At 37.7% G+C, this 24,903-nt stretch overlaps 2 protein-coding genes across 8 annotated transcripts in view; one reads left to right on the top strand and one right to left on the bottom strand.

The window, feature by feature from the left end:
• Positions 1 to 14,001, top strand: part of col4a4 (collagen type IV alpha 4 chain) — a 100,466-nt gene extending 86,465 nt beyond the window's left edge. For both annotated transcript variants that reach the window (XM_008106253.3, XM_062976596.1), the window contains exons 36-47: positions 413 to 520; positions 984 to 1,091; positions 3,011 to 3,082; positions 3,940 to 4,068; positions 4,401 to 4,508; positions 5,152 to 5,307; positions 5,401 to 5,499; positions 8,462 to 8,596; positions 9,668 to 9,784; positions 10,308 to 10,496; positions 11,398 to 11,684; positions 13,121 to 14,001. In XM_008106253.3, coding sequence (XP_008104460.2) covers positions 413 to 520; positions 984 to 1,091; positions 3,011 to 3,082; positions 3,940 to 4,068; positions 4,401 to 4,508; positions 5,152 to 5,307; positions 5,401 to 5,499; positions 8,462 to 8,596; positions 9,668 to 9,784; positions 10,308 to 10,496; positions 11,398 to 11,684; positions 13,121 to 13,384 — 1,772 coding nt within the window. In that variant the 3' untranslated portion in view covers positions 13,385 to 14,001. The remainder of the gene's footprint in view (positions 1 to 412; positions 521 to 983; positions 1,092 to 3,010; positions 3,083 to 3,939; positions 4,069 to 4,400; positions 4,509 to 5,151; positions 5,308 to 5,400; positions 5,500 to 8,461; positions 8,597 to 9,667; positions 9,785 to 10,307; positions 10,497 to 11,397; positions 11,685 to 13,120) is intronic.
• Positions 14,002 to 17,716: 3,715 nt separating this feature from the next.
• Positions 17,717 to 24,903, bottom strand: part of rhbdd1 (rhomboid domain containing 1) — a 39,914-nt gene continuing 32,727 nt past the window's right edge. For all 6 annotated transcript variants that reach the window (XM_008106256.3, XM_062976598.1, XM_062976597.1 and 3 more), the window contains exon 7: positions 17,717 to 20,422. In XM_008106256.3, the coding sequence (XP_008104463.1) occupies positions 20,304 to 20,422 (119 nt within the window). In that variant the 3' untranslated portion in view covers positions 17,717 to 20,303. The remainder of the gene's footprint in view (positions 20,423 to 24,903) is intronic.

Here is a 24,903-nt window from a genome sequence, read left to right as displayed (position 1 = left end):
AAAAAACTTGCTTATTTTCTTATCCTACTGCATTGATTGATTATTTTAACTCTCTTCACTAATTTAACTCAGGCTGAGTGTTCCTTATTTGAAATGCTTGGAAACAGAAGTGTTTTGGATTTAGATTTCTTCAGATTTTGGAATAATCTAGTCTAAGATAGACTGCTGCCCTAAAGTAAAATGAAAAAGTCTGGAACTTTATCACTAGTACAGAAGTCAAATTTGATATGCAAAAATTGATTGATTTGCTTCTCTAGATGAAATGACATTATCTTAATCCATGTTTTAGGCAGAAAAAAAAAGCGTTGAGCAAGTTTGGAAATATGCCTGAGCATCTTGAATTTTACATTTTAGAAGTATTTTCTGTTTAAAATTTCTAAACCGAGTATGTTGGTTCATTTGATTGTTTAAGGACTTAATGGATTACCAGGAGATCAAGGAATACCAGGTGGCCAAGGGAAGCCGGGCAGACAAGGATCCAAAGGATTACCTGGATATGTAGGAACACCTGGCTTCCCAGGTGAGGTGGAAGGAAAGAAAAGAAAATTAGATTAGTGTTTTTAAGAAGCTGAATATTATGGGTATTGGGCAAGTCTCTGGGAAATGATGAAACAACAGCAGAATCATAGAACAAGACAAAATACAAAGTTCATAGAGGACTTTTTCCAGAGCCATCTTGACATGTAGCAGCCATGGGGAAAAAAAACTTGTGCCTTTTGCCACATTGGCCAAGTAGTATCAATACAGATATTCAGTAATAAGGCACTGCCATGATTTAACTTGGGTTAACCTTTCACATTCTGCTACAAGCACTTGAAAAATGTTAGCCAGAGCAACCAATAGATATGTTCTTATCTTTGTTATTTCTAGAGTCATCAGTATATTTCCAGATAAAATATGTTTTGAATATTATAGAACCATATGACAATTTAAAAGAGAGACTGGTAACTGTCATTTTATTATTATATCTCATCCAACTGTAGGTGCTCAGGGGGTTGCAGGCTTACCAGGAACTCCTGGTGAAAAAGGCAATCCTGGTCTTTTGGGGTCTCCTGGTTCACCTGGATTACCTGGCAGCCCAGGTAGAAAAGGTAAGCCTTTTGAAAAACCCGATTTTTATGAGATATGCAAGCAGGTTATTCAGGCTGAAAGGGAGATATAATTGTAAATAAAAACATGCACTAACAGCCCACCAAGTTAGATGTATTTATTTCTGTGGGAGTAATATTTTTCAGCTCCCTGTGAATTAAACCCATAAAAAAAGAAATCAGGTGAGATTAAATTGTGAATGCACTCTCTGGCAAAATATAACTGGATGCCATCATGTTTAATTTTGACATTTCAAAACTATTTTGAGATTTTGAAATGTGAACTGGCCCTAAGCTCTGTTTTGTAACTGGTATCAGTTTATTGGGTATGCACATTAAAATACCTAAGTAATTAATAAAAGTATAAATATAAGATTTGAAAAACAATGAAACTATTTATGGGTTAAAACATTACACATCAAAATATTGAATGCATTAAAAGACTGTATACAAATCTTAACAACAGGCATGCACAGCACTAAAAGACTAAGCCCAGTCATTTGTAAGAGCCTGCCAATGAAATGAGAATAAGAGCGGGCCTTTACTGATATCCAATAAAATAAACACAGGATTTTAGTGATGTTATTATTGGTCTTTGTATTATAAGTCTTAAATATTTTCATTCATCTTAATTCTACCTACAAAACTCTTGTTTAAACTGATTTCAGATGTATGTAGAAAAGTACTAATATAGGACATGCAAAAAAAAAACCCAAAACAAACTTAATTTAGTTTTTAATTGTGGTTTTCATTATTATAATCAATAACCAAATCTTGAAACCACTTTTGCATACATTAATTGCATTTAAATAAAGCAAGATGAAGAATCATATTGGAAAAAAAAATAATGGTAACAGTTCACTTGTAGTTCATCCAGCTCAGTTTATAGAAGCGTGAGTGATTCAAATATATATTCAGACTTGTTGATGTTTTTTGGATTGTTGGCCAAAGTGTTAGAAATTGCCTAGAAAGCAATGTAAACAAAACATCAATCATAGTTGAAATAAAATAAGAACCAAGAGAATTAAACAGCAAAGTGGATTCCAAAGACTAACTACAACCATCAGTGTTTACTTATGCGGAAGTCAGATCCTGCACATGGAAGTATCTTTTATTTTACATTCCTCCAAAATAATGTCAGAAAGCATAAACAATAAGCAATAGATTTCAGATGTCAGGAATATAGTGTCAGATTTAATAGTCCATCTAGACCTGTATCTGTTGCTGGGTGGAAGAGTGTATCAAACACTGCTTAGTGGAAAATCTTTTATGTTCTTTTTTTCTGGATTTTCATTTCTTCTATTTACTATGTTATTGAAACCAATGAGAAGAAATCTTGACTTAGTCATAGTCATACACAATGTGTTTATTAACTTGTTGTAAGTTGCTTTGGGTCTTAAACTGGGGAAGGGGCAGGAGAGAAATGATGATAATGTCAAATTCTGAGCTGTGTCAGGGTTGCTGAAACTTTGAATCAGCAACTCCTCAAGAAAACCCTTTGTGCAATTTCTCGGCTTCTTCTATTTGCGGTAGATCTGTGTTACAGAGCCTCCAGGGGATGTACTGGAGACCCCCATAGCAGATACACTCCAGCAATGAAGGAGATGCTTTTGCCAATAGAAAAATATTTCACTTGTCTTCACTGGGGTTTAGAATTGTACCTCAGAATGGTTTATTGATTAGATGGAGTGGAGGAGATATATAGAGATGTAAATGAAAACAACAAGGAATTGTGTCTTGATCATGTCCCTTATTTTTGTCATTTCTCACTTTTCGGACAACCTATAGCTGAATGAATACACATTGCTCATATTCACTTAACTGCAGTAGCTGTTTTTAATAAATAAATAAATAAATAAAATGATCACTTTCATTTTTGATACTCCATCTCTTGTTTTCTTTTTCTACGCAATATTTTAAAGGTCTTTTGGGATTGGATGGATTAAATGGTCTAAATGGACTACAGGGTCAAAAAGGACTGACAGGCATACCAGGTAAAGAATCAAAATGACCAAATTACATTTTTTTCATTACAAAACTGAGATTAAATATGAAATTGATGGCATTATTAGTTGGGCTTATTGAAAATCAAATCTTAATCACATAGTGACTGGTTGTCATTAGTTTTACCAAAATACCATAGTTGTTAATTTTTTTTAAATGTGTGAAAAATTATGTATTCATTAGTTTTGATTTACTGAAAGTTAATGAATCTAATATGCTACAGAATCTAATATTCTAATGAATCTAATATGCTACAGAAAAATTACTACTAAGTAAACTATTTGCTGTATGCAAATTGACAAATTTGACACAATCCAAGTGAGAGATTGATATCCAGTGATGTGTGCGTGTGTGCCTTTAAGTTGTCTGCTGATTTATGGTGACCCCATGAATTTCATTCAGTTTTTAAATTATTGTTAAATTATGTGTGGGGAGATAAAATGCCCCATTTTGGCAGAAGCCCCTTCTGTCTACTTTGAAGGACTTATTGACTTTTCATGCTCTTTGTAAAGAACTCAAAGAAGTGATGCCCAGGAGGACAAGAAGTCCATGACTGGGTGGACAATTCTTTGGATTCTGGCCATAGCTAATTAATTTTGGGTAAGAGCTTGTTTGAAGATTTGGGTGTCACATCATTTTGAAGAAAAAGCATTTAAAAAACTATATTTTAATGAATTGAAAAAAAATCACAGACCTTTTTATTGATTCTTACTCAATACATTTTCCATAAGAATTTCTAGAATTTCACTTGAAAGACTTTGTGTGCTTCATTTTGCAGTTTCGTTTTGTATTTCGCTTTTCTCCAGTGATGTTAAAAAGCTTCATGCTGAATAATTCTTTTACAAAGGTTCAAATGAAATGGGACCTCCAGGATGCATAGGAGAACCTGGACCAAAAGGCAACAGAGGAGAACCAGGGCTACCGGGATCCTCCAGTCCAGGGCACCCTGGAGACATGGGCTTCTTAGGTCCTCCTGGTAAGAAGCACTCTTCTGTTTTTTTAAGTGGTGATCTTTATTATTCTAGAGCCCAGTTAATAGAATGGACATAAATCATAGTTAACAGGTTTATGGTTTGTTCTTTCAACCATTCATTCCCGTGGCAATCATAGACACAGAGATGTGCTACAAGGGAAGAAACAAATTGTCTTTGGCAAGTATAGCTCTGGGGAAAAGGAAAGGGCCTGAAACACTTCCAGCCAGGGGGTTCTACACATTTTGAAATTATAAAGACATCTATGCTAAAATCTAACAACATTTTATCTTGGTCATTGTTACACATTGTTAAATCTTTAGTCTTTGTCTTACAGGTAGACAAGGTGTTCCTGGGCCTGCAGGCCTCATGGGCCAACCTTCTGAAAGCATACTTCCTGGACCTCCAGGGGACCAAGGATCTCCTGGATTAGATGGCATGAGAGGTACTTTTTATACATATAAAAACATGATTTAAATAACTTAAAAAAGTAAACGAAGCCACTTACATAAATTAATCCTCTTCCAGAAATAGTCCTGAGGAGCACTGGCCTTTTTATTCTAGCATGGGCATTATGAAATTACTCAGAGCAAACAACCTTTATTATGCTTATACTTTGTAAGCTGCTCTGAAAGCCTTTGAAGGGAGAGTGCTCATAATAAAATGGTTATATGCAATCCTACATCCACTCCTAAAACAGATACATCAAGGAACTAGTATAGAGCATGGTTTGTGTGTGAAAACAATCTCAGGTTCATTTCCCAACATGTGTATTAAAGCTAAGAAAAGAACCATATTTGAAATTGCAGAGCTGCTGCCAATCATCACAGGCAATACTAAGCTTGGTGAAACAATGGTCTGACAAAGTATAACACGTCTCCCAATTTTTTGTGATAAACTCAAAGGATAATGAATGTTTTGCTTTCTACCTACCAGCTCAGAAAAGAGGAATTTACAATACATTCTAATAAGGCCTTTTAGGGTTATGTATGCAAGTCTGCACACTACTTTTGACTGTAGGTGCCTGTAGTGGTACTTTTCTGTGGCACACCTTGGGACATTATCAATGCTGTTTAATTTGTCCCCAGGTCTTCCTGGTGAACCTGGCCCTCCAGGAAACACTATACTTGTTAAAGGAGATCCAGGTGATTGTGGGACTTTTGGCCCACCGGGGGCTCCTGGCCCAACTGGGAAAATGGGAGCAAAAGGTATTTCAGGAAACCAAGGAAGAGAAGGTGTGAAAGGTATGATGGTTTGAAATTCCTGGTTTGTACAGTACACAATATATTTATTTTAAACTGAAGAACAGTGATAATCCAAACTATTCTTTTCTTGAGGTCCAATGGGAAACCCTGGTGCACAAGGGCCTCGTGGTGCTCCTGGTGAGCCTGGGGATCAAGGCTTTAGAGGATTACCTGGTCCTTTGGGGCCCAAAGGTAAACTTTTTGATAACATGGATGTGTTGGCCATTCTACATTTATGCTTGCACCCCACCATTTGTTACCAAAATACAGATAATTCACTTAAATACTTCACAGTACCTTTCCAAGGTTCTACTCTGCCTAGTGTAACAGATCATGTCAGACCTGATAGTTTGCTTAAGTATAACTGGTAGACAAAGTAGCCTTTCTAGACAAGGAGAAAGAATGACAGGCATGGCTTACAAATAGGAGTAGATTGTTAATAAGATTTCAGATTCCTTAATAATTTAAGCATGAGTTTCAAACTTACCTGGAGCCCTGTCTGCCAGTTATGGGAGAAGGATCGGTTACTGTCATTTTCTTCTTGGTGGTATTTCTTCAAGGACTTTCTTAGCTTTCTGTGATTCCTTCTATTATTAGTCAGTCCCTAGTTGGTTTAGCCAGCAGATGGCCAGGTAGCCATTCCCCGAAGTTCCCCTCCAGGACACCAGGGAAGCTTTAAAAATGATTCCTAACTGCTCTGTTTTAGGCTCAGCTCTCTTTATACTCTCTCACTTAGTTCAGTTTTTTCATGCCATTTCACGAGATTTTTGGGACCCCCCAATTGTTTCAATTTCTCTTTGTCTAGTGATTTTGGTGCTGTGATGGATCCATTTGGTGAAGAATCAGAGCCTGTGTGCTCATCTTCCCCACTTGGGGAATTCTCAACACAGATTATAGGGATGGAGACATTCAGAGATAAGCCCTGATCATGAGCTATCCCTTCTGTCTCACCACTAGATGGCAAGAGGAAATGCAGGAGTCTATGTGTATCCCATTTAGTGCCATCTTGATCTTTTTTCCTGTTTGCCATCATTTTCCTGGTGGGCAGACATAAGAAAAGGGATCATTGGTTGGCAGGCTGATTGCTTGATGCCTACAGCCATTGCCACTAATAGAGTTATATACATTCCACCTCCAACAAGAGGTCTGTTGCATGTTCCTCTTTGCTCTCCATCCTTCCCTGTCACTGGCATCAGTACCTTTATTAGGTTGACCAAAAAGGCATGAAAATGTTTCAATCTTTTGAAGTCTCCAGGTGTTTGTATCAGATAAAAACTGACTTGATATTTAAGTCATGCTGTCTGTATGAAATTAATCTTTGAGTTGAGTGTGGACTATAGGCAGCAACCTATTTTGGGCCAGCCTTGGAAACAATTAACAGTTCTTGTGGTTATTTTCAACTAACTGTCTGCATGATGCTTGTTTCCTCCCTGCATGTGACCGTGATCTGATTTTCGTCATTCAATCCACCAGGTTGCAGAGGTAAGCTTTTGAAGGATTTGTTCCTTTCAGAAAACATTTCCTCCTAGTGCTGATTTATTTTTCTTTTTGCTCCAATTGTTTGTCTTCTTTTTATTTAAAACTGCTAATAATATTGCTTTAGGAATCTGTATCACGGTGCCAAATAAGTTAATGACACTCCATATTTCCCCTGAAACTTCCACTGGCCCTTGGAAGTATCATGGTACAGAACTGAAAAACATCTTAATACCTTGTGTAGTACTAAATCTCATTTTTGCACAAAATCAAATAACCAAACTACCCATTTATTCTCTACCTTACGTTATTTTAAAATAATATTTGAGAATAACAAAGGGTGTACCCTATTCTCCAGAATTTGAATGCAAAATTCCATAATAATAATCAGTAGCATGGCCCTCTTTTTATTCCCCTCATCTAATACATCCCACTCTCCTTCCACTGGCAGTTATAGCCCTTTTTATCTGAACAAGCAGTTGATGGGTATGTGGAAAAATGTTATGTGCAAGCTGAATTTTTATTGGTTTTGTTGCCATTTAAAATTATTTTATATTGTACAGTTGCTTATTTGTTTTCAGTATCTAAATTATTAAAATTTATTGTTGTTTGTTCGTTCAGTCACTTCCGACTCTTCATGACCTCATGGACCAGCCAACGGCAAAGCTCCCTGTTGGCCGTGGCCACCCTCAGCTCCTTCAAGGTCAAGCCAGTTACTTGAAGGATACCATCCATCCATATTGCCCTTGGTCGGCCCCTCTTCTTTTTTCCTTCCTTCCCCAGCATCATTTTTTCTATTATGTTTTCCTGTCTTCTCATTTTATGTGACCATATTACTTCATCTTTGCCTCTAATATCCTTCCCTCCAATGAACAGTTGGGCATTATTTCCTAGAGTATGGACTGGTTTGATCAAGTCACTCTCAGAATTTTTCTCCAACACCACAGTTCAAATGCATCTATCTTCCTTTGCTCAGCCTTCCTTATGGCCCAGCTCTCGCATCTATAGGTTACTATGGGAAATATCATAGCTTTAACTATGTGGACCTTCATTGCCATTGTGATGTCTCTACTCTTCACTATTTTATCGAGATTGGTCATTGCTCTTTCCCAAGAAGTAAACATCTTCTGATTTCCTGGCTGCAGTCTGTGTCTGCAATAATCTTCGCGCCTAGAAATACAAAGTCTGCCACTGTCTCCATGTTTTCTCCCTCTATTTGTCAGTTATCGATCTGTCTGGTTGCCATGATCTTGGGTTTTTCCTGCAACCCAGCTTTTGCACATTCTTCTTTCACCTTGGTTATAAGGCTCCTCAGCTCCTCCTCACTTTCAGCCATCAAAGTGGAATCATCTGCCACTTAAAATTCATACTTTGTTTTAATTCATTTTGTGAGCTACCTTAGATTCCATATGCAAGAAAGGTAGGATATAATTTTTAAAACAAAAAATCAACTGCTGCGGGTGGAGAGAGTACCATTACACCCTTTCTCTTTGTTCCATTTCCTCTCATATATAAACTTATTTATATATCCTTTTATACTGAGAGAGATATGGCAATAAAATACTTAGAACACCCCCCCCCCCAAGATTTCTTAGAACCTATATGTATTTTCTGTTTACTGGCTTTGGCGGGTGGGATTCTACTGTTTTTCTCATTTTAATAATGTTGTACATTTCAGGTGATCCTGGCGAAGATGGGAAAGTGGACTATTCATCATGTCCTAGGATTCCAGGGCCTCCTGGAGTATTAGGCCCAAGAGGATTGCCTGGCCCCATAGGCATAAGAGGCCCAACAGGCTTCCCTGGCCCACCAGGTATTTTGTGACTATGGATTGCATGCAGTAAGGATAACACAGGGTCACCACAATGTTTAAGATACATTTTCATACATCCATTCTTATAAAGTCTACATAATTCCAATTGGATTGTGTCACACACTGATAATTATCCTCCTTCCATGAGAGTAGATACTTACAAATCATGTTACAAAACCCTATATTAAAATGTTCTTTCCTGGCTCTCATTATCCACATAAAGGAGACATTATTTTATCATGGAGAAACCAAAGGAGAAGGTAAACATGTTGTGGGTAGTATTGCTTGTTTCTACATACTGCAATGTAGCTATGAGCCTGTAGACATTTTACTTTGGAACAAGGGATAGGTTTTGTGGATTTTTGGTATTCCATATCTGTATAACTACTTTGTGTAAAGGTTCCTTAACTATTACTTTAGACCACATATCGATAATATACACCAGAACTTAAGATGATACTAATGCTCAAGACAGATGATAATATAAAATGTTCCAAGAAATTGAAAGGCTGGTCTACAAAACACATTTTAGTTATATGCAGTTATTTCTGTTACTTCCTGTGTGTGTGTGTGTGTTCTGGGGTGTGTGCATTAAATAGGCATCAAGGTTTTTGTTGCAATGTTTGTTAACTTTTTATGAAATTTCAGTCATTCAACCAATTTAATTTGATGTCATTTTTTATTTTTTGAGATTTCTACTCACTACTGCAAGTGTCATATTTGTGCAGCACTTTACGTAAAAAGAAATATAGTGCTTCTTGGGGTTTTTTTTAGCACTGTGATCAGTACAGAAACACTATTCCTATTCTACCTCCCCCCAATCAGATACAGCACTTCTGAATTTAAATCTAATTGCCAAACAAAATTGCTGAAAATTCTGAAGCATTTAAAAAGTCAGTATCATTTTAAAATGAGACAACTGAATCATTTTAAATGGAAGCAGCTATTACATAATGGGTGGAAACTGTTATGTTTAATATAAGACTTGTGATGCATTAATAAAGCAGTTAATAGTTACGCATAGCATTGAACCATAATTACAATTACAAGTAAATATATATTGTATTTTAGGAATGAAAGGGGAAAGTGGCTTTGTAGGTCAGCCTGGTCAGAGTGGCTTGCCTGGGCCTCCAGGACCTTTTGGTGATCAAGGTGACATAGGAGAAAAAGGATACATTGGGCTGAGAGGTAAGTATTCTGATATATGCCATTTGTTGTAAAACCAGGAAAATATTTGGCTTGCTTTTGATTGCATGCATTTTATACACAACAAACATTATGGCCTTTGTGTCCCTAGAACATCATGTCAAATAGCCTAACATATTTAGTTTTGATCTTGATTTCAAAGTTGTTTTGAGAGTACCCTGCAATCTCATTGATTATGACGGACAAATAAATACATTTTTTCTGAGTTTATTTTATTTATTTATTATTCAAACTTATATGCTGCCACTCCCCTAGGGCTTACAAGAACAGACTAAAATCTAACAAATTAAAAACATCTTTAAAACATCTTTTAAAAACATCAATAACAGAAATCAAAAGCCTGCCGAAACAGGTGTGTCTTACATGCCCTGCAAAAGCTCCATCACTTAGAACCTTCAACTCAATAGTAAAATCCATTTTAAAACAGCAAAACCCAAAGAAAAAAAAGATGAGAACATCCTTTTACAAGTAATATCTCTGGCTCACACTTTCTCCATTCTATAAGGTCTTCCAGGTCCAACTGGAATGCCAGGACCCCCAGCACCTGAAACAAGAATTGCTACTGGATTCCTGATTGTTCTTCACAGCCAATCAGATGTAGTACCACTTTGCCCAGAGGGAATGTCAAGACTGTGGACTGGATACAGCCTGCTGTACTTTGAAGGGCAGGAGAAGGCCCATAATCAAGATCTTGGTGAGTAGTGCATTTCACCGTTTACCAAGAAAGAAGATACAATTATTTTCTGCACTATTGCTGCACACTGTTGGATAGAACAAAGTACACGCCAATTTACTCTGAAAAGTAACCTTTTCAAGTAGGGTGAGTTTCAGACATTTGAATACCTAGAGTGGTAGCTAAACATGATTGTATATTGTTGTGGGTGATGTTTCTATTGGGCATCTATTTAGTTACATAGAAGTGGATAACAGACATGTATCACAGAAAAGTGCGGATAGAGACGGTTTTCACGCCTCATTTCCTAGAATGCTGTATTCTTTAGTCTCCTGGTTCATTATTTCTTCTCTTGAGATATAGATTTAAAAAAGAGGGGAAACAGCATCTAGATGTAAAAATCACATTTTTCTCAGGTTCTCTAGCCTCCCTACATATCTGTGGCACCCTTTCCCACATTTATTGCAGTTGCGCCACATATACTCTACCACTGACCTATTTTCTTCTTCTTGTTATTCACTATCAAGTTAGCTTTGAGTTAGGGTAGTTCTATGAATGAACATCTGCAAGAGCTTTAGTCTTCAACATACATACTTAGGACTCAGTACTGATATTTCTTTTATCAAATCAATCAATCCGCAATGTAGTCTTCTTCCTTTCTTACTGCTTTTCATATTACCAAGCACTGAGCCTTGTTGTCTCATGATGTTTCCAAAACACATTAAGGCATTTGGGCTTCTAGTGAGAGTTCAAAACTTGAGAGGCTTTGGCAGTCCATGGTATCTGTAGAATTCTCTATCAGCACATTTTCCTGGTTGTGTAAACTTTAGGTAAGATTCAAGACTAGCTTAAAATTTTTCGGAAGTATTTGGTTATATGGAGCTGTAATTGTCAAAGCCTGATGGATTTTCCTTTGTTCTAGGTTTGGCAGGATCTTGTCTTCCTGTGTTTAGTACCATGCCTTTTGCCTACTGCAATATCAACCAAGTCTGCTACTATGCAAGTCGAAATGATAAGTCATATTGGCTATCAACTGCAGCTCCCTTGCCCATGATGCCCCTCTCTGATGAAGAAATAAAACCTTACATTAGCAGATGTGCAGTATGTGAAGCTCCTACCCAGGCTGTTGCTGTTCATAGTCAAGACCAATCCATTCCTCCTTGTCCATCAAACTGGAGAAGTCTATGGATAGGTTACTCATTTTTAATGGTAAGAATGAGAACTGTTCAGATCTATCATAGAAATTTATGTCATCATAAGGCTTTTCCAGACTGGTCAAAATAAGGAAGAGCTCTACCACTATAACACCTTGGGTTTTCCTGGTTGTTTTCTGCTCTGTATCTTCTTGTTCCATTTTTTTGGGGGGGAGGGGAGCTGTTTCTGTAATTTTTTGGACTGGCACCAGGGCTCTTCCAAAGTTTTTTAAACCCCTGATTTGTTGAGTTTGACTTAGAATTTGAAGTGGAAATTGCAGCATTACAGTGCAAAAGTCAATTTCACTGATGCACTATTACTTCAAGAACAAGAGTTGTTTTAAAACAAGAGAGAAGATAAAAAAAAATTAATGCTAGTATCTCTCAAAATTAAAAATAAACCTATTCAAAGGTAGGAATAAAACATTGTGGCTGGTGCTGGGACTTTACAAAAAATAATCTGGAATCATAGAATCTATGATTCTATTATTCTATGTGATTGGGATACTTTAAAAAGTCTAAGAAACTGTCATTCTGATCATAAGAATATCAAAAATTCCTGATGTATTTGCCCTGTTTAGAGGAGCCACAAGGCTGAAGCTGTACACCCTCTTGCCTGATGATATTATTAAATCATCATGCTTTCTGATCTTTCTTTTTAGTCAGCAGAAAATGGACCCAAGCTGGACAATTCTCTCACATTTTTACATTCTGCAAAATACAAACTAAGTACACATTTACACTTTCAAAATCCTCTTATAAAATGCAAGTACAACATTAAAAGGATTTTACAGGTTGGCATGTACTTCATTCTCCTTAGTAACTATGGCAAAAGTAGACAGATTGCAATTGTTACATTTTTTCTGCCCAGTGGAAGTCTTTTCATATCTCTGGCATACCTCTCCATGCTCGTTGCCTGTCCTGATTTGCCACATAAATTACATTGTGAAGAATGTTCTGTTAATGTGTCCTGGTGCAATGGAATGTAGAGAATATAATGCTGAAGATTCAATCCAAAATCAAGCATCCACAGCTATTTCCCAAGAAATAAAAAGGAGGCAGAAAAGTAGCACTAATGTCTCAGCATCAGTTTCACTGCTACCACTAAAACCCAAGAGAGTGGGTTCCAAGGGCCATCCTGCACTACACAATTATAGTACTATGCTTCCACTTAAACTACCATGGTAACATCATATGAATCCTAGAGTTTATAATTTGGTGATACAGTAGAGTTTTCTGGAAGAGCATTCCAAATGTTCCTTCAAACTATAAATTCCAGAATTCGATAGGATGTTGACCCAGCAGATTAAATGGAAGCACAGTACTAAAACTGTGTTCTGTGAAAGGGTCTATGTAAGGGCTACTGGAGTCGGTAAGGTGTATGGTATTTAAATATATAAGATCAGATGGCATGTCTTGAGATTTAAAAAGTCATTTGTCTGTTTGTTTCAGCACACTGGATCTGGAGACCAGGGAGGTGGACAATCTCTCATGTCAACTGGAAGCTGCCTTGAAGACTTCAGATCAGCGCCTTTCATTGAGTGTCAGGGTCAGCGAGGAACATGTCACTTTTTTGCCACTGCGCACAGCTTCTGGTTAACTACAATAAAACCAGAGCTACAGTTCACATCATCCCCAGTCTCAGAGACTCTCAAAGATGAGCGACAACAACGACAAAAAACAGGCAGATGTCAGGTCTGCATGAAATACAGTTAAGAAAACTGAACATTTGTCAAAAGGAAAAAAAAACCCCACGAAGGGTGGTGTACTAAGTTGTGTTACGGTTGCAAATGGTGCTAATTCTTCGGTTTTTATTTGGAAATATGGAATAATTGTCCAGGGGCTTTAAATAAGGTGGACCACAGATACGAATTCTTTTTTATTCTCTGTGCAGCCATATCCTATGAAGACCTGTGCACCCCTAGCTGTCATCATTGACTTGGCTGATATTGTTCAAAGTGGAAGTGGACCACAGCTACCCACTTTTCACCTCTTGGATTTTCTAGACAAGGCTTTTATTGTGCAGCTGCCTTGCTTCGTTCTCATTTTATTGCTAGGGTGGGATGGGCTGTAGAATATTTTTTCATCTGTCACCATACTGTTGGTTCTGTTCTTTCATTCTCTCATTGAAATCCCTTAAGGATCAAAAGATGAAATAACAACACAGTGTTTGAATTCATAGCTTTATGTGTCCTTCACCTCCAAGTGTCACCCCCACCTTCTCCAACAGTGAGTGGAAACAGAGGAATCACGATGTTATGCTTCTCTTCTTTTGCAATTCATGGATGACAAGTTCTACTTAAACTAATGGTAAAGTTTCTGCGACAGAATAATTCCTGTATTTGTCAAGTTTAAACTGTTTAATAATGAGTTATTAAGGATCTCAAAATACTTAAGATTTCAATTCCTCAATGACACATTATCATAATCCTTTTTAAATAACAGGTTGGAGACAATATATTGGAAAAAATAACAACCTGAAAATGGTAACATCAATAAATTTGCACATTCACATCTGTCTGCCCTCTCCTAGACAGACTTATGTCTAGGAGAGCTTAAGGAATGGAGGGCTTAAGGGAGAAACGTGCCAAGAGGAAGGCCTGTCAAGCTAACCCTGACCGGGACCGCCTTCCACCTGGAAACCGATGTCCTCACTGTGGTAGAACATGCAGATCAAGAATAGGTCTCTTCAGCCACCTACGGACACACCCCCAAGGCAACAGAAATGGAAGACAATCGTCTTCGAACTATGAGGGATTGCCTAAGGAAGTAGACAGACTGACCTGGTGTTTCCCCCCAGAGATGTAGACATCTGAAGTGGCAACCTTTCAATCTACTGGAAATATTTATTTGAAAAATCTGGTATTAAAATGTTACATCTTCTAACTCTGCATTGCAAGGAACAAAACAAATGAATATGCATAAATATCCTGACTTCTGTTCAAGGAGTGGTATGAATTTCTTTAGGAGGAATTTCCTTTTCTTTAGCTATGTGAAGGGAGATTATGGACTTTAGAAAAAAATAGACAAACTGCAATGGACTCAATGGTGCTGGTATCACTTCTATATATCTTAACTGACCTGGAAAGTGTGCTTTTGGCCATCAACAGGAGGCTGTTTAAGCTCTAACATGAACTGTCATACAAACATCTCTTAGCAGTAGCTTAGTATCATCCAGGTTACATAAACTATGGTAACAGCAGAACTTCACAGTGAGTCCCTTAAAATCATCCTGGGGGAAAATCATAAGAGCTATGAAGAGGAGGGGGTGATTAAATCCTCAGGATCTAAACCTATTGAATATTAGATGATAAAGCATACACAAAATCCCCTAAGGCTAGAACTAGTATAAGAAGCACTACATATCAGATACTTTGTTTTCATGAGAAATTAAGTGAGCATTGATGTTTCTGCATTCCTTGCTTACTCATGCTTTGACAATTTATTCTGGCTTTATATGCCAATTTGCTGTGCTGTCATGACAAATGCAGTGTTACTATGGTAACTTCCACAGTCAGTGCTTGGGCTGTCATTGAAATGCTATCTTCCGCTTTAAATGAACAACAATATTCCATGGCACATTTTTGCAATACATTTTACAGAGAAAACAGAGCCTTCCACAGGAAGCATTCTTTCACAGGGGCTACACCAATAGAACTTCAGGAACTTTATTCTCTTAACTACAACCTACTACTTAATGTCTCTGCCCCAACCTGCCATTTACCCAAACTGACTTGGATGTAGAGGGAAATTTAGCTGTTTCCAGAGCTGAGATTCTGTTAGCAGAGGTCCATCAGTAGATCCTGCATTTTACATTATGTCCATTCCTTCTCCAATTGGAAGTCCATTATCTCGAGACATCTTTAAATAGTGATATCCTCAAGTGTTCACAGGTTTAGAGTCCAGAGGTTCCAGAAGCAAATCTTGCAGAAATGCCTGGAATAGACTTTGCATAGGTTGACCTCACTTCGTATTTGCTCAAGGATATTTGGTGCATCACTTGTAAGACGGACAATTGTTTTCACAGCCAGGTTTCTTTAATTTGCACTGAAGAACAAGTATCAAATACTGCAGCTAAGGGTTCTCAAACTGTGCTTTGTGGAGCCCTTGGGGCTCCACTGGTAATAGTGAGGGGCTCCATGGTGCCATGCCAATTCCTGCCGCCTCCTCTTTCCACCTCCTGAGAAATGCAGGGAAATTAAAGTTTTTTGCTGCAGGAAACAGTAGCAGTAGCAGCAGCAGCAGAATCCTTCTGGGACACAGACCCTTTCCCCCCTGCCTCCTTTGCTGCCCAGACTCTTTCTCACTGTCCAGGCCCTCCTCCCTGCATTATTTGCTTCCAAAAACCTATTTCCCTCTGACCACTCAGCAGGTGCTTTGGTTGTGCTTTTCCCGCATGCCAGAAGGAGGTTCAACTAGATGGCCTCTGTGGTTTCTGCTATTATTATTATTTGAAACACAAGATGAGTCCATAGCAGACACTCTGCTGGCTGTTGTATTGGATCACAAGTCGGACACTTCCCAAGCGTCTAGGACTGTGTGATGTATCAGCAAATAATGCGTGCAGATCCCAGTAAGGTGGCCTTCTGCAGCTGGCAGGTGGTAATTTTGTCAGTGCTGCTTGTATTTAAGTGCAGGCCAAGATCTTTAGGCACTGCACCCAGTGTGCCGATCACCACTGGGACCACCTTGGCTGGCTTGTGCCAGAGTCTTTGCAATTCGATCTCTAAATCCTTATATCGTGTCAGCTTTTCCAGTTGTTTTTCTTTAACCCTGCTGTCCCCTGGGATTGCAACAGCGACAATCCATACTTTGTTTTTTTAACACGATTGTGACATCAGGAATATTGTGCTCCAAAACTCTATCTGTCTGAATTCGGAAGTCCCAGAGTAGCTTGACATGTTCATTCTCTGTAACTTTTTCCGGCTTGTGATCCCACCAGTTCTTGGTTGCAGGCAGATGGCATTTGTGGCACAAGTTCCAATGAATAATCTGAATAACGGTGTTATGCCTCTGCTTGTAGTGATCTTTCTTTCCTTTTTTTTTGGCACTGTGTGAATTAGTTCACACAAAAACACTCTCCATCCATTTGCCACTTGCCCGACCCATGCCCGATGTATATACATTATATATAATATATAATGTATATGGAGCCCCAATGACGCAGCAGGTTAAACCGCTGAGCTGCTGGACTTGATGACCGAAAGATTAGTGGGGTGAGCTCCTGCTGTTAGCCCCAGCATCTGCCAACCTAGCAGTTTGAAAACTTGCAAACTGTGAGTAGATCAATAAGTACTGCTCCAGTGGGAAGGTAATGGCGTTCCATAAAATCATGCTGGCCACATGATCTTGGAGGTGTCTACGGACAACATCAGCTCTTTGGCTTGGAAATGGAGATGAGCACCAACCCTCAGAGTTGGACATGACTAGACTTAATGTCAGGGGAAAACCTTTACCTTTACTTATAATATACAGTAGAGCCCCTGTTAACTGAGATAAAGGGGCGGGCCTCATCTCAAATAACTGAATGGCTTGGATAGGGCGAAGTCTCGTGGAGGGACGTCCCTGGGTGAGACTTTGCCCCTTGGGAAGCCTCTCGCCATCGCTCCTGTCTAGGCAGGAGCAATAGTGAGGGGCTTCCCAAGGGGCGAAGTCTCAGGGAGGGACATCCCTGGGCGAGCCATTGCTCCTTGGGAAGCGCCTCACCATCGCTGCTAGGCAGCAGTGATTGCTGAGCACTTCCTCCTCCCTCTCCTTCTCTCGAACTCGAGAAGGAGATGGAGAGAGAGAGGGGTGCCCCCGGCAGTGCCTCGGATAACCCAGACCCTCGGTTAACCGGAGCTTGGTTAACCAGGGCTCTACTGTAAAAACATTTCTTGGGGCCCCACAATAAACTTCTGCTTCAAAAAGGGCTCCCCAGCTGAAAAAGTCTAAGAACACCTTCTGTAGCTGTTATGCAGACATTTTAGACTAGGTAAGTTAATTGCACATTAGACAGAACAATAGACACATCTAACATCAGATCAAGATTAGTCCAAAGAAGCAAGATAAAGATTAGAACAATGATTTATTTTCTTAAGGACATAAATGTAAAAAGCTAGCAACATAAGCTGCTAGCAACATGAGCTTTTCAACAATAACAATCTAGGTACAAAAACATCGCAGATGCTGTTCTGAATGTAGTCCAAAGCCAGTGTTGCACTGAGTTAAAATATGGACAGAAACCAGCATTTCCTAAGGAAAGAGGCCTGCAAAATCTGGCAGAGGACAAAGAACTTCAAAGGCACTGTCACTGACCTGAAATTACATTCAAGGTTTAGAGCTCTCAGTACTTGGAAAGCACAAACCCATTTTGTATTTTCTTCCTCTTAGGATTAAATTGGGGAAGGAAATTACAACATGCAGAATTGAAGCCTGGCCAAAAAAATACCCCATGCATGTTGAATGCTTGATATTTTACTTGCAGATCTGCTGATGAAATACAGAAGAAAAACATTTTACTTCAGTGCTATTTCTACTGCATTAACATCCAACTGTTTCCTGATAATGATACATATCTATATCCATAAGAATATTTAGAAATATAATTTTAGATACATACTTCCTGGAAAAAAATTTCCTGGAGAGGTAGGTGTGTCAAGGCTTAAAAAGTGTAGATTCCAACAAAATCAAATTAACAAACATTTCCAGTAGTTGACCATGTGACATAATACAACTATGCTTCAAATTGCATTGAAAGGATCAAAAGCAGTGGAACTTCCTTCTAATTAGATTATATTATGTTACAAAAATACAAAGTTCAGGCATTCTGTGTATAAAAAGAATAATGCCAATACAGTAGTCTCACTTATCCAACATAAATGGGCCGGCAGAATGTTGGATAAATGAATATGTTGGATAATAAGGAGGGATTAAGGAAAAGCCTGTTAAACATCAAATTAAGTTATGATTTTACAAATTAAGCACCAAAACATCATGTTATACAACAAATTTGACAGAAAAAGTAGTTCAATACAGTATAATATGTAGTACTTACTGTATTTACGAATTTAGCACAAAAATGTCACGATGTATTGAAAACATTGACTACAAAAATGCGTTGGATAATCCAGAACGTTGGATAAGTGAGATTCTACTGTACTTGTATATTTGCATACTTATACAACGACTGTCACTTATCTCCTAAAAGATGCATAACAAGTATAGAACTAAGTTCAAAGACATTGCAGACAAAGCCTCAAGCGACCTTTAGAATCTATGGCCATCTAGAGTAATCTTGGAAACCAAAGGTGGGTGGTTCTAAAGAAGGGAAAGGTGAGTCAAATAAAAGCTGGTATTTTGAAGCACTATACCATATTTAGAATTCTTTCTAAATCAAATAAATGCACTATACACTTTGGTTTCTCCAAAGTATGCACAGAAGCATTACTGATAACTAGAGACTTCGGTCTTCTCTGCAATACGAGGAAAAAGTGCATATACAGTGTTCCCTCACTTATCGCGGGGATTAGGTTCCAGGAACACCCGCAATAAGTGAAAAGCCGCGAAGTAGAGACACTATATTTTAATATTTATACATTATTTTAGTAGTTATACACTATTTTAAATCTTTATCAACCAATTGTGTGTTGATAAATTGCTGCCTCCTCCTCCCGTTGCCGCCTGGGCTCTATGATTTTCTCTCCCTTTGGCTTCTCCTTCCTCCCTTCCTTAGGCTGTAAATTGTAATTTTTATGATTTATAATAGCCTTTTAGAGTTTATTGAAAAACCGCAAAACAGTGCATCTGCAAAAAGTGAACCGCGAAGTAGTGAGGAAACACTGTATACACATTAATGTAAGGCCACAACGAAAACCCTGCCACCACTTCTGCTACCAATGTTAATGGACGTTGGTGAAGAAATGGTCCTGCTCATCTCCTTTTGATTTCAATTGGGTTTACACGGGAGATAATTCCAGTGGGTTGTGTCCAGGATAAGAAAAAATAGGGCTGATTATTAAAAAGGAATAAGTATATTCAAGTGGAATATACTTAAAACATTAAAGTATGTAATTATCAGAGGTGGTCTAGAAATGCCCAATGAAGCATCAACTTTTTTTCTGAAAATAACATTTGAAAAGATAAAACATTCCCCACCCCAAATCAGAATGAAAATCATCTTTTATAATCTCTTTGACTGTTAGATTTGTATACAACACTGCTGCATAGCAAATGGCTTTACTTTCCAACTATATCAAATCCAGCAATGGTTAAGACTTAATAATGAGGAAAGCAATCATGGATAACATACTTAAACTACATTATCACAATTTATTTTATCAAAGTATAAAAGTTCAATAATCAAATTCCCATGAAATTCAAGAAACTAAAATATATAGGAAATGCACAGAAGAGTGCTAAACTGCTGTGGCAGACTGACATCTTTTAAGATGAATATTACAATAGTTTGCAGGAACCAACATCAGTCTTAACTTTCAGTCCACATATCCAGCAGGAGCACCTTTTCTGCACAACCTGAAAGACAACTTGCAGGAAACATTCTTTTCTGAAAAGAGATTCTTTAAATGAAAAAGATAAGCCTGTTTTGACAGTTTTCAAGAGCTCTTTTATATACATGTGATGAGGTTTGAGAATTTTACCACCTCTCAAACCTTTGAAGTCGTCGCCTTCTAAGTTCTTCATGTGATGGTTCTTCAGGTGGAAGCCAGAAGCCATAGGGTCTCCTCTCATCATGGTAATGTCTTGCACTATTACCTGAAATGAAAGCAAATGCCAGCCACCGTAATTGCGATAAACCGCTTTTCCCACTGATACAAACTCAGTCTAATTATAAAAAATGTTGTCACCGGCCAAATCCAATTATTGGACCCAAGTACAAAATACCATTCAGCAACTGATTCTATAGGTAAGTGAACATGTATGTAAATCCCCTCCATTAAATCCTGTTAGGACTTGTAACAGGATGTTCTTTAAGCTTCCATCTCCTGACTGCAACTATACATTCATACATACTGCACAACACACGTGTTATACTTAGAATTCCAATAAATATTCCTTTGTTATTTCCGGTGGAAGAGATAATTGCTAAATCATCTCCCTTGTGGACTGAAAGGATGTCCTATTTAAGTTCTCTCTCTCAGAAGTAATTTCTTCTATTATAAGAAATTTCCACTGGAACACATGGAGCTGTTTTTGTGGTCATCTGGGCTTGCCTAGAAATTAAAACTGCCTGTGTTCGATTATTATTTTGGGAAAAGGGACAAACAGCAATTGTTAACAGATTACAAACCAGCTAAACTGCAATGAGGCATCACAAGAAGCATTATGCAATAACAGCACTCTGCAAAGCAGTATCAACAGTGCACAAAAGAGATGCGAGTTTTTTCCATTGTCATCAATAAAGGCTGTGCAGAGCAAAGAGACTCCAGTGGTTAAACTTTGCACTCTTAACTGGGGAATAAAGCAATGTGGAAGTGTGTTCTTAGATTTTATACATCTGATCTCACTATTAGAAGATGGCCCACTGTTTAGATTGATTTAAGAAAGAGTAAACTTCTGGAGATTAGCAACAGACAGATATTTTGCTAAGTGAAGCCTCCATCTCTGGGAGCAGTGACTTCCTGAATAGTGGACTCTCTGAACAAAACAACAAAGGGAGGTTTATGTGTTGCTTGAGAGCTTGTCAGAAATATCTGGGCAGCCACTGCCAAAAACGATACACTGAACCACACAGGCCTTTGGTAGGTTCATCCACATACAAGAGACAAATGCAACAGTGACACTAAATTCTAATGCTTTGAAAGCTGAAGCCAGGCTGTTTTTTCAAATAGAACATTGGCTATGGAAACTGAACTAGTAAAAACTTTGAAGAAAACTCTAGATGTCAATGCTGGTAGCGTATAAGTGAAGTATAAGAGAGATGCAATTATAGCTGTGTGCTCAAATACCTTTGGGTTCCACTTTTTAGGCTTCGTTAATCAGAGACCTGAGATCCTGCAATGGCCCTATCTGAACTCATTTCTTCCTTTGAAACCATACCAGTAAAAGAAAGAGAAGCCTTCCCAGTTAGCCTGTCCATACTGACTTTGTTTTAACTACAGTAGAGTCTCACTTATCAAACATTCGCTTATCCAATGTTCTGGATTATCCAATGCAGCCTGCATTTTAGTAGTCAATGTTTTTGTAGTCAATCTTTTCAATACATTGTGATATTTTGGTGCTAAATTCGTAAATACAGTAATTACTACATAATATTGCTGTGTATCGAACTGCTTTTTCTGTCAAATTTGTTGTAAAACATGATGTTTTGGTGCTTAGTTTGTAAACGCATAATGTAATTTGATATTTAATAGGCTTTTCCTTAATCCCTCCTTATTATCCAACATATTTGCTTATCCAACATTCTGCCAGCCCGTTTATGTTGGATAAGTGAGACTCTACTGTACATGTAAGGGGCCTTTCCAGGGTTTCTTTCACTTCAAAGTAGTCTGTGACAAACATTTATATCTCTGCTCCACTTGTAGCTAACAACTTCTAAAATGTGTTACACGCAGTAGGTTTTCTGAAACTTTCCTGAATATGTGAAAGAACCAGGGACAATCTTCTTTTCAATGGAACATACTCTGGGACACCAAAGTAGCTTCTTTAAACACTCATTTTCTTTGTAAAATATGACATCTATGTCAGAAGTTTCTTACAAAATATATTTTGGTTCAGAATAGAGAACAACGCATGGCATCTAAGATAGCATTCGCTACTACATGCATGAAAGGCTGATTTCCATTGCTCTAAAAGCATTTAGGATTTAAAGTAGAAATGAGCAACAGGAACTCCACTTCATATATTCCAGAAGATGGCACCAGAGGCTCACAAGCAACACATTAAAGAAAAGTAGGACAAGCCCCAGTCAACAAAGCATTCTGCATAGTAAGCAGAATTAGGGTTATTTTGAAACAGATGGGCTCTACAGAAGCTGCAGCACTGAATATTATAGAGTTGTTTATTGTCTGGCTGGTCTGAAACCCGGGGATTATTTCACAGCATCTAGCACTTTCTGTGTCACATCAGGTTTCATCTAAAGCAGAATAAAATGAAAGCCCACTGGGATATATAGATACACATTTTTTTGTTCTAATCCACAGTTGAATTCAGAACTTAAACTTGCTATTATGTGGTCTATTCAACACAAAAGTGTTCTTTTTTTCTGGAAAGATCAGCTGCATAACCAACAGAACAAGAGCACAGAACTACTGTTTGCTTCTTCCTTTGGAATGAAATGTGTTTACAGCATTTGGCACTTGTTTTTACATTTCAGTTTGAACCCAGTATATCCAGTAACATTAAAAAAAGAAACTTCTTAAGAACTTTTTAGAATAGTCATGTACAAAAAAGGGTTTATAAAAACTATAATGGCCATTTGTCAGGGGTACTCTATTATTATTATTATTATTATTATTATTATTATTATTATTATTATTATTATAACTTTATTTGTACCCCGCTAGCATCTCCCGAAGGACTCGATGCGGCTTACAAAGGCCAAGGCCTCAACACACAATATAACAATACAAAACAAAAGGCAAATTAAAACAATTAAAACAGTATAAACAACAAGCAATAAACAATACGCTAAAACTCAATAAAACTGGGCCGGGCCAGAGTAATGGGTACAAGATTAAAAGTGCTGATGTGACAGGTGATATATAAGGCTCGAAATGTACTTCTCCTGTATGGCAGGGGGTTGGACTAGATGGCCATGTGGTCAATGATTCTATGATTCTATAAAGCAGTTAGGATCTCTCTCTGTTGAAAAACTTTTGGGTTTAGAAATTAAAAGTTGCAACTGTTTTATGCCATACAAACAACATCTAATGTCAATTATGAGGGGGACTTGCAAAGAGTATCAAGACAATTTATTTAGATTCCTCTACATCAGAAGACCTACTAATTTGTTTGTCCAGACTATACAATGTTATCTAGGGAGAGGTAAAAGATGCGAGTCATCAACATTTTGCAATAAGATTATCATCATTATAAGAACAGAATATACTTGGAGTCCCTAAGTGTTCATAAAATCTTGCTCCGAATATCCAAGAAATGCAAAATATATTATTTTGTACTGGTGTAAAAGTATGGATATTTTTTATTAAGTTGGATGAGACCCCAAATTCCTTCTAGTCTGGATGCAACTGCTCAAGAAAGACACCAGAAGACAGGGGAAAGTGCACTTATGACAGTATTTGCACCACTAAGGGACTTCTGTTTGGTCAATTAACTCTGCATATTATCAGAAACATTCGACTTGTTAAAAAAAGCAGTGTAAAAACTGTAAGAACAGGAAAACTAGAAAACACTATTATTAATGGTGAGCATCTTACAAGTTTTAGCCACCAATATTTAATTTTGTTTTAAGTGAAGACAGTTTGACACTGGGTAAAAATGAAAGGTAAAATCATGTTTTTATTAACCGGATGGGAGAATACTCATAAAATATGACAAAATCTTTATCCATTCCATCTTCAAACTCTGTAATTGAAACCCTTAGGACTACTGCCAGACTGTTAGGGTCCATCTGGTCAGCATCTCCCATAACCCCATCCAGTTTGATCAAAATTACTCTAGTGAATTACACCAAGGCCCTTCCCTTTTTCAGTGAGGCAAGAGAACAATGCTCTTTGCTCATTACAAGTTTACCATCTGAGCCGACAATGAAATCCCTTGATTAAAAACAGCTACTGGTACTCAAATGAGCTTTGGTCTTTCCCTGTATGAATAAGACGGAACTTAAAATCTCACAAGGTGACCACAAGACTAGAAGTGGAGAAGTCCCCCCAAATCCTAATAAAATAAAGAGTTATTGTTTTTATTTTCATGCTAAATTATTTCCTTCATCATACAATCCAACATAACTTTTCATGTATCATTACTGGAACCCCAAACAGGATTATGACATATAATTTAGCTTCAGTGGAATGTTTTTCAAGAATGCTGGTTTAGAACTTCAGGCACGGAAAAGTAAATAAAGACTACTTCTTGGTCACAAAAACGATATATAAAAATAGGGGGGCATAACCTGTAAATAGATTGCTTTCTATCTAGGATGTTTTTCCTACTTGACAACAGCTTATTTTAGTTCTGAGAGTTCATTAGGAAAATATGAAACCAAACCTATTTGAAGATCTTTTGTGGTTGTACCTATCAAATAGAATGATAAATTATTCTCTGAATGCTCCAAA

The sequence above is a fragment of the Anolis carolinensis genome, chromosome 3 (assembly GCF_035594765.1).
Source record: "Anolis carolinensis isolate JA03-04 chromosome 3, rAnoCar3.1.pri, whole genome shotgun sequence".
Lineage (NCBI taxonomy): Eukaryota > Metazoa > Chordata > Lepidosauria > Squamata > Dactyloidae > Anolis > Anolis carolinensis.
This window is presented reverse-complemented; position numbering and strand designations above follow the sequence as displayed.